General features: G+C 41.2%; 1 protein-coding gene across 2 annotated transcripts; it reads right to left on the reverse strand.

The window, feature by feature from the left end:
- Nucleotides 1-829: 829 nt before the first annotated feature.
- On the reverse strand, nucleotides 830-9,704 carry LOC105173603 (pentatricopeptide repeat-containing protein At3g53170). Of its 2 annotated transcripts, XM_011095399.3 has the most exons (7): nucleotides 9,315-9,704; nucleotides 7,691-8,786; nucleotides 7,119-7,444; nucleotides 6,628-6,729; nucleotides 6,504-6,529; nucleotides 1,347-1,591; nucleotides 830-1,248 (listed from the first exon to the last, which is right to left on the reverse strand). In XM_011095399.3, the coding sequence occupies exons 1-3, from the start codon at nucleotides 9,597-9,599 to the stop codon at nucleotides 7,434-7,436; spliced, it is 1,392 nt and encodes a 463-aa protein (XP_011093701.1). In that variant the 5' UTR covers nucleotides 9,600-9,704; the 3' UTR covers nucleotides 830-1,248; nucleotides 1,347-1,591; nucleotides 6,504-6,529; nucleotides 6,628-6,729; nucleotides 7,119-7,433. The 2 variants fall into 2 exon arrangements, with proteins under 2 accessions (XP_011093701.1, XP_020553767.1); XM_020698108.2 differs by lacking the exon at nucleotides 6,628-6,729 and having other exon boundaries at nucleotides 7,119-8,786.
- Between the last annotated feature and the right edge of the window lie 341 nt (nucleotides 9,705-10,045).

Genomic DNA, 10,045 nt, shown 5'->3' on the forward strand with positions numbered 1-10,045 from the left:
ACCCCTCCCACCTCCAAACCTCCCCCCCCCCCCCTTCCCTTTTCTCCCAGCGCACCTCACCCCTTCCCTTCCCCCGCCGCCCATTTGGACGACGCCGGCCATTGCTGTTTTTTTTTTTTTAATTTATATATAAAATTAACTTTAATTTAATTAAAATAATATTTTATCATATAAATAATTAAGTAATTATTATATAAAAGAATATTTTATTATTAATAGAAACATATAATATTTTAATTAAATAATTATTATAGAAAATAATATTTAATTATTAAATACATATATATATTAAATGCTTTATTCAGGTGGCAAGTGATTTAACAGTTGGGTTAGGAAGCAAAGAATATTGAGTATAACCAAGCACGTAAGAAGGAAACAAGAAAGATGAGCAAACTAATCAAAATACCACGGACAGAAACAACCAGAAACAATTATCAAAACAAGAACCAATAAGGGTGAAAACTTACACAGCATACCAAACTATAAACTTTTTGCCTCGATTCAATGTTAACACCACATGGAGAGGGTTGTGTGATAGGTGGTCAATTACACATCCACAACTTTTCCCCTAGCCCACTCAATCATAGAATTCATGAAATTTTACTTACCATTAGGAAACATTACAGAATGCAAATGCCACGTTTTCTAATAATTACATTAACCAAATATGCAATGCTTATGACATTCTTAAACTTCTTTTCTGCCACAACAAAGAGAAGAAGAAAAATCATGACTCTATTCCTTGGTAATTCATCACCTGCTCAAGAGTGAAATGGGTAGATAATCCATCGTTTACTTCCAAGTCCCAAATAAAATAAGAAAACAAGGGTACAGGAACATCTGCCTGCTCAAAGCAAGAATTTATTCATAGAGAAAATTCAGTTCAATCCAAAAAAGAAAAAAGAAAAATGCGGAGCCCACAAATGTTACAACATTACGTCATCAGAAAAAGACAATCAACTCCCCATTGCCATCACTGAAAAAATAAAAATTCACAGCAACATACAACATGATACAAGTAAAGTGGGAAAAAAAAAGAAATCAATCAGAAAGAACATTTTGGAAAGAAACAAGTATTTGGAAAAGCCTACCCACAAGCTGGAGAAACGGGAGTTTGTGGATTAGGGTTTTGTTTGGTAAATGATGATGGCTTGAATTGTACCAAGGTAAAAGAAGCACTCATATTCCTCTGCCGTTGCATATTGTGCACCACACCAATGAGAATTGAGACCCATGTGCAAGGAAAACCTATTTCATCAAACAAAACAAAGGTACGTCAGGCAATTCTACAAGAAACAAGATCACTACATGAATTTCCAATCTCATACATTGTGCTCAGTGTTCACCTTTTCAAGTCCTACCAGTACAGAGATGCATTTGCTGATTTCTAGTATATATCCTCAACAAGAAATCAAAATCTTTCACCAAGAATCCTGCTCCACAGGTTTAATCATATCGAACTACCGGCCACTCGAATTGCTGACTGAACTTGTATCCTTTGATCTTGGTTCATTCTTGAACTAGCTTCCTGGACGCAATTGAGTATTGAGTAATTGTAGCAAACGACAGCTTATTACTGTTCTGTGACTTCCTTGTGTTAAGTTGTGAAGATAGATTTGAAGAAGAAAAGGATAACCTGATTCAACTTAGAATTCCCAAGTTGAGTTGGAGAAGGATAACCCGATTCAAAGTTGAGTTGGAGAAGGATAACCTCATTCAACTTAGAAATCCCAAGTTGAGTTGGAAAAAGGATAAGTCATGGCTATATATACTACTCTTATTAGCATTGTTTTATAGAGCAAAGTAGAATAGAGTAGAGAGAAAAGAAAGAGTTGAGACGAGGGTGAGTGTTGTTTTTCACGTGTGGTGAAGACTTGCATACAAGTGTGTGTGTGTTGTACTCCTCAATTTTCCTCCTCTTTGAGTGTTTTCTCCTGGCTTGGTATCGCCCCCAGACGTAGGATTTATATCCAAACTGGGTTAACAAATTCGTGTGTCTTTTATCGCCTTCATATTCCACCTGTTATCCATCTTAACCCGATCCATTTCCTAACAACTGGTATCAAGAGCCTGGTTCAAGGAGTTAAGATGGAGGGAAAGTTTCCAGTCGAACGGTTCAATGGTTCCGACTTTGGGTTTTGGCGTATGCAGATGGAGGCCTACCTGTACGGGAAGGACCTGTACGAACCACTTGCAGAGAAGTCCGAGAAGACGAGTGATGAAGAATGGAAGGTGCTCGATCGAAAGGCGATGAGCGCAATAATCCTGTCGCTCTCTCGGAATGTCGCCTATCATGTGAAGGGAGCAAAGAGCACGAAGGAAGTCCTACAGACTCTTGCCGATATGTACGAGAAACTCTCAGCAATGAACAAGGTTATGCTGATGAAAAAACTATTCAGGTTGCAGATGGAGGAGAGGAAGTCGGTGGCCGATCACCTCAATGACTTCAACCAACTCACGACACAGCTGGCGTCTGTGGATATCGTGTTTGACGATGAGGTAAAAGCGTTAATTTTGCTTTCATCTTTACCTGACAGTTGGGATGTGGTTGTTACTTCGGTGAGCACTTCGTCTGGGAAGGAGAAGATGAAGTTCGACAACATCAGGGACATGATGTTGAACGAGGAAACCCGTAGAAAGCAAACGGGTGGATCATCTGGCTCTGCACTACATACAGAGTCCAGAGGGAGACCTGACACACGGGGTAAATACCGTGGAAGGTCAAGGTCAAGGTCCAGGGGGAAGAATAAAGGCAAGAAGGAGATGGTGTGCTGGAACTGCGAGAAGCCCGGACACATGAAAAGCGAATGTCGGGCACCAAAGAAGGAAAAGGAGGGCCGGACAGCGAATGCCGCGACGGAAGAGATCACGGATGCACTCTTGTTGAGCGTGAGCAGTTCTTCCGATGATTGGGTTGTGGATTCAGGGGCCTCATTCCACTCATGCAGCAACAAAGACATCATGGAGCCATACACCTCAGGTGATTTTGGCTTAGTTTATCTTGCAGATAACAAACCCCTCAAGATTGTAGGAAAGGGAGATGTGCGGATCAAATCAATGAATGGGTCATGTTGGACCCTACATGATGTGAGACACATACCAGGACTGAAGAGGAACTTGATCTCAGTCGGACAGCTGGATAGTGATGGATTCCACACGACGTTTGGAGACGCGAAGTGGAAGATCAGTCGGGGAGCAATGACTTTGGCACGAGGACTAAAGTCGGGAACGCTCTACATGGCGGGAGGATCCAGTTCAAACATCCCCTTTACAGGAACTGTATCGCAGGCTAACCTATGGCACAATCGCTTGGGCCACATGAGCGAGAAAGGAATGAACGTGCTGAAGTCGAAAGGACGGTTGCCCGAGTTAAAATCGGTGGAGGTGGGTCATTGTGAACACTGCGTGTTCGGAAAGCAGAAGCGGGTGAGCTTCTTGACCACAGGAAGAACTCCGAGGAAAGAAAAGTTGGAGCTTGTTCACACCGATTTGTGGGGGCCAGCACCAGTGTCATCTCTTGGTGGATCAACGAACTACATGACATTCGTCGATGACTCCACTAGAAAGGTATGGGTGTATTTCTTAAAAAGAAAATCTGATGCCTTTGATACATTCAGGAGATGGAGGGCACTAGTGGAAAATGAGACAGGTCTACAAGTGAAATATCTCAGATCGGATAACGGTGGCGAGTACAGCAGTGAAGGTATCAAAAATTACTGCGCCGACCATGGAATCCGAATGCAGAAAACAATCCCGGGGACACCTCAGCAAAATGGCGTTGCTGAGAGGATGAACAGAACACTGAATGAGCGTGCGAGATGCATGCGATTGAAGAGCGGACTACCAAAGATGTTTTGGGCAGATGCAGTCAACACGGCTGCTTTCTTGATCAATCGAGGGCCTTCTGTCCCGTTGAACAACATGATACCGGAAGAGGTATGGAGTGGTAAGAAAGTGGATCTTTCTTTCTTACGTACGTTTGGTTGTTCAGCCTATATTTTGAACGATGATCGAACTAAGCTGGATGCTAAGTCGATTAAATGTACATTCATTGGGTATGGGACTGACGAATTTGGGTATAGATTCTGGGATGATCAAAACCGGAAAATAATTCGTAGCAGGAATGTTATATTCAATGAGGATGTAATGTACAACGACAGGAAGGTAAGCCCGGACGATGACAAGAAGGAAAGGGAATTTGTTGATCTCGACATTTCAAATTCCGGGATCATGAGACCAGCAGATACGGATTCAGTGGGAGTTCAGACGGACGAAACCGAACAGACGGAGATAGAGCCAGAACCAGTATCGGAGGAACCGATTACTGAAAGCAGCACACCCTTGGCACTGGGTCGAGAACCGAGGCTGAGAAGGGCCCCAGATAGGTACTCCCCCTCTCTTTATTACTTGCTTTTGTCTGATTGTGGAGAACCCGAATGTTACGCAGAGGCAGTCAATGATGTCCACAAGAGCAAGTGGGAGCTTGCGATGAACGACGAGATGAACTCGTTGAAGAAAAACAACACATGGGAATTGTGTCAGCTCCCAAAAGGAAAGAAGGCCCTACAGAACAGATGGGTCTATCGGGTTAAGGAAGAATCAGACGGGAAGAAGCGGTACAAGGCAAGACTCGTAGTAAAGGGATTCCAACAAAGATACGGTATTGACTTTACTGATGTTTTTACACCTGTTGTCAAGTTAACTACTATTCGTCTTGTGTTGAGCATGGTAGCGGCAGAGAACTTGGAGTTACAACAGATGGATGTAAAGACAGCCTTCCTACACGGGGATCTTGAGGAGGAGATATACATGGTACAACCAGAGGGGTATAATGGAGATGATCAGCAGGTGTGTCGCCTGAAGAAAAGCCTGTATGGATTGAAACAGGCTCCGCGGCAGTGGTACAGGAAGTTTGACAACTTCATGCTAGAGATAGGTTTCTCTAGATGCAATGCTGATCATTGCTGCTACGTGAAGAGGTTCGATGAGTTTTTTATCATTCTACTCCTGTATGTTGATGACATGTTGATAGCAGGATCAAATGTCAAGGAGATCAATAGGCTCAAGGATCAGTTATCAAGGAAGTTTGACATGAAAGATCTTGGCGAAGCAAGACAGATATTGGGCATGAAAATCACAAGGGACAAAGGTATTGGTAAATTATGGTTATCTCAATCTGATTATATTGAGAAGGTATTATGCAGATTCAAGATGGAAAATGCAAAACCGGTTGGAACGCCATTGGGAAATCAGTTCAAACTATCCAACAGTGATTCGCCCCAGACTGACTCCGAACGTGCAAAGATGAGAGTCACACCGTATGCCTCAGCAATTGGGAGCCTGATGTATGCTATGATCTGTACTCGACCGGATATAGCACATGCAGTGGGAGTAGTTAGCCGTTTTATGAGCAATCCAGGAGTGATGCACTGGGAAGCTGTGAAATGGATTCTTAGGTACCTGAGGGGTACTAAGGACCGAGCATTGGTGTTTGGTAAGGGCAAGCTTACCTTGTTTGGGTTTGTTGACGCTGATTTTGCAGGGAGTGACTATGACAAAAGGAGGAGCACTACAGGGTACGTGTTCACATATGGCGGTACAGCCGTATCCTGGGTCTCAAAGTTGCAGAAGGTTGTCACACTGTCCACGACGGAAGCTGAGTACGTGGCAGTTACTGAGGCAGCTAAGGAGCTCATTTGGCTGCAACACTTGTTGGGTGAATTAGGGAAACCTCAGGCAGATGTGATTCTTCATAGCGATAGCCAGAGTGCGATCCATCTGGCAAAGAATCCCGCGTTCCATTCGCGGACAAAGCACATCGAGATCAAGTACCATTTCATCCGACAACTTCTGGAGAAGAAGGCACTGCAGCTGGAGAAGATCCAAGGAGAAAAGAATCCTGCGGACATGCTGACCAAGGCGGTTGCGATGGCGAAGTTGAAGCTGTGTACGGCTTCGACTGGCCTTGATGACTAGAGTGGACAAACCCGGCGGTACCAAGAAAGAAGTGGAGAAAAGCTAATCAATCTTCAAGTGGGAGATTGTTAAGTTGTGAAGATAGATTTGAAGAAGAAAAGGATAACCTGATTCAACTTAGAATTCCCAAGTTGAGTTGGAGAAGGATAACCCGATTCAAAGTTGAGTTGGAGAAGGATAACCTCATTCAACTTAGAAATCCCAAGTTGAGTTGGAAAAAGGATAAGTCATGGCTATATATACTACTCTTATTAGCATTGTTTTATAGAGCAAAGTAGAATAGAGTAGAGAGAAAAGAAAGAGTTGAGACGAGGGTGAGTGTTGTTTTTCACGTGTGGTGAAGACTTGCATACAAGTGTGTGTGTGTTGTACTCCTCAATTTTCCTCCTCTTTGAGTGTTTTCTCCTGGCTTGGTATCGCCCCCAGACGTAGGATTTATATCCAAACTGGGTTAACAAATTCGTGTGTCTTTTATCGCCTTCATATTCCACCTGTTATCCATCTTAACCCGATCCATTTCCTAACACCTTGCACATCATCCTGGCATTTATGACTGCATGAATCAATTCCATTGACATCAAAAGCACGCTCAAGCAAGAGCACTAGGAACATGCTTCAAACAGTTTGCTTTAGTATATTTATCATACATACCAATTTTTCAAGATCAATGACATATATAGTATCAGCTACATTCAGGCCCATGTAAGCCTTTTGGCAGAAAATACCTCGATAAGAATAGACCACAACTTTCACCTGCACGAACACAAGCATGTTATTCCAGGTGCATGAGAGTTGTTTTATCCCACAACTCTGTTTTAGATAGTGAAAGTTCTATTTCAGGGGTGGGGGGTGGGGGGAGGTGGGGAGGGGGTGGGTTCGTTAGACCTTCCCTTGATAGCAAACAAAGGAATATTAGCATGCATTCAAAGGGGACAAAGAACTTAACTTTGGGTTATATTGACACAGGCAGTTGCTTTTTCAGTGGACATCTTGACGATAAAGCAGAAAAGCAAACAGTTTCAATTATTTATTTGATTGGATCTAAAATTGCTAGCCTAAACTGCCATTTCCAATAAGTAGATTTGTTTTATCTTTGATGAGGTCTAGCTGAATAGCAGTCAAATAAACAGAAAGAAACCCACCAGCTACAACTGAATCATGAATAGCAGGAGACCACAGTGCACAAGAAGAACGGCTGCACACATCAGCAACCAGGCATTTGGAGCTATGCCGTCTTATTGTGAGCTCATAGTAGAGAGATCTCCAAAATGTTCCATCTCTTGCTAAGAGTTCCATAGTTATTATTATTTCCACTCAAGCATGGCCCTCCCTTGGATAACCTTGCAAAAAATAAACATTCTCATCCACACAAAGATGTGAGGGAGGTAAAGAACTTCTTCTCAGTCGACGATCACAGGATAATCATCCTCTGTAATGGTTTCTCTCGTTCCATCCAATCAACTTCCTCCTGAACATTAATTAAAACCTTATCATAATCAGCATTCTTTAGTCCGTCAGCACACAGGTCGAATTATCCATCAAGGTCAAGGTTTATGGTCCACCAAGAAATGGGGAATTAAATTTATGCTGGAGCATTACTAAATGCAGAATGGTAGATAACATATCAACTAATATACTGAGGAAAAATCAAGAATTGATGCAGCAGCAGCAAGAAGCATAAATTTCTGCAGAACAGGAGGATTTTACAAGATGCCTGATGTAATTTTAGCATGAGTCATATTACTCTCCAAATTCTGGGCAATATCAATCATCCCTTGGGCACGACAGGCTTGAATTATTGTGGCAAAGGTTACATTATCTGGTTTACATCCACACCCCTCCATTGCCATTAATAACTCCATCATCCTTTCTACATCACCGGCATTGCCATAAGCATTGATGATACAGTTAAAAAAAGGTGTATCAAGTATCACGTCTGAATTCTCCACTTGCCTAAAAATTGAATCAACTTTGCCCAAGAGCCCTGCTTTACTATATGCAGAGACAAGAGAGCTGTAAGTAATAGAATTAGGCTTCAAACCATGGTGTTTCATTTTCAGGAACATCTCATCCATCTTCTCAATATTTCCAGCCTTCCCAAATATCTCAATTACTATATTGTAGGTAACACTTGTGGGAGAAAAGAATCTCTTCTTCATGAACTCCATAACAGATCCCATTTTTTGGTACAAGCCAGATTTCCCATACGATCTGATCAGAATATTATATGTCATTATGTCAGGCTTCAATCCCATAAGCTGAAACTCATCAAACCACTTCTCCATTTCATTAATCCTTCTGCATCCACCGTAAGCTCCAACTACAGAGTTAAAAGTAAAAATATCTGGAAAACATTTGCCACTTCGAATCATGTCAGTCAATGAGTTCTCCATTAATTCAAAACACTTAGCTTTTCCATATCCATCAATTAGGATGTTATATATCACAGTACTACATTCAATTTCTAAATGTGACATTTCCCCTAGAATCAGCCCAATCATATCAAAGTGATGTTGTTTAATGCAATATTTAATAAGGATAGAGTACGTAAAAGCATCAGGTTTGCAATTGTTGACGGACTTCATATCTTCGACAATACTAAATGCCTTGTCAAGAAGGCCATTGAAGGCATAGGCACCCACAAGTGCCGTGTAAACATCAACTGTAGGTTGGAGGCCGTCACAGAGCATGGCCTCAAAAAGCATACTAGCTTGATTTGGCTGCTTGCATTTGCCAAGCATCACTAGCAGCTTAGCATATGTCTGAGATCTTGGCTCATACCAATGTTGTTGACATAGAAGTTCGAATATCTAAAAACATGAGAAACAAATTTTATAGTCAAAGGAACAGGCAACATTTATACACCATCCACACTTCACCAAATTTATATTCAGAAATTTAACACTACCACATGATTGACTTGTATACAAAGAGGAGTAAACAAAAACCACAATTCTTGGATTAAACCATAAAGCAAATTTTTTCAAGCTAAAGAAATTCATCTACACAAATAAAAAAGAAACTCTAGTTCATGTAACAAATCTTCTCTATCAAAAGCACAATGTTAAAAACATAGGATTTATCGTTGGCAGCTTCGCGACATTTATGAATCCCAGAAAACTACACATAAAAGAGAGCAGTTAAAACCTTCCTGCAAGAAACATCATGCTTCAGAATCCCAGAATCCAAAACACCCAGAACAGAACAAATTTTTAAATGTATACACAGGCATTCAAAGCACAAGTATTTCCTCAAAACATATCTCAAAGTCCCATCAAACACAAGACACTGAAAATTCACGCAAAACTTCGGTTGCAGAAAAAGGAGGAGCAAGCAACCTTAAGAGCGGACTCCCAACGGTTTTGCTTAATTGCATCACTCAAAGCTTCCAAGACAGCCTTAGGCCAGAGGTTCTTGTACTTGGAAGAATTGGCCTTTTTCTCGATGGCTTTAATGGCCGCCTCCGTTCTCAAGATTCTTGAGAGGTCCTTCTTGGACAACTTGCGAAATTGGAGGCCCTGCGACCGAGAATTACTGTCACAATCTGGGCTTTTCTTGGACGATGATTCTACTTTGAAGGAGGAGACGCGGAGGTTGGCTGGGTTGCTGCGGAGGAGCTCCATCGCCGACGGTTGAAGGATTTCTTTCCAATTACCTTTTATCTGGAAAAGGCTGAAGCCTTGCTGGATTGCGAGCGGCGAGTAAGAATTTTGATAAAGGGAGTATTTTTATTTTTATTCATTTGGCCAATAAGTTGTTTAAACTATTTTATGAAATGTTCGAAAATTCATAAGTCCTAATAAGAGTGTGTTTGATTGAATTTATAAAATTCTCAAAGCATTTTATAAAATAGCTTTTTCCACGTAAAATTAATATCATCAGCGAAAATTATTTTTTATAATATTTATAATACACTTTTTATGTAATCTTAATGTATTTTTGAAAAGTCATTTCCATTGAGTTTTACATATCGTATTATGAATATTTCGATAATCAAGTTTAAATTTATCCCTCTTAATTCATTTCTTGAAAGAACCCATCTCGTATTTGGAATGTGCCTACAGTCATT

The sequence above is a fragment of the Sesamum indicum genome, linkage group LG11 (assembly GCF_026168435.1).
Source record: "Sesamum indicum cultivar Baizhima isolate 11 linkage group LG11, ASM2616843v1, whole genome shotgun sequence".
Taxonomy (NCBI): Eukaryota; Viridiplantae; Streptophyta; class Magnoliopsida; order Lamiales; family Pedaliaceae; genus Sesamum; species Sesamum indicum.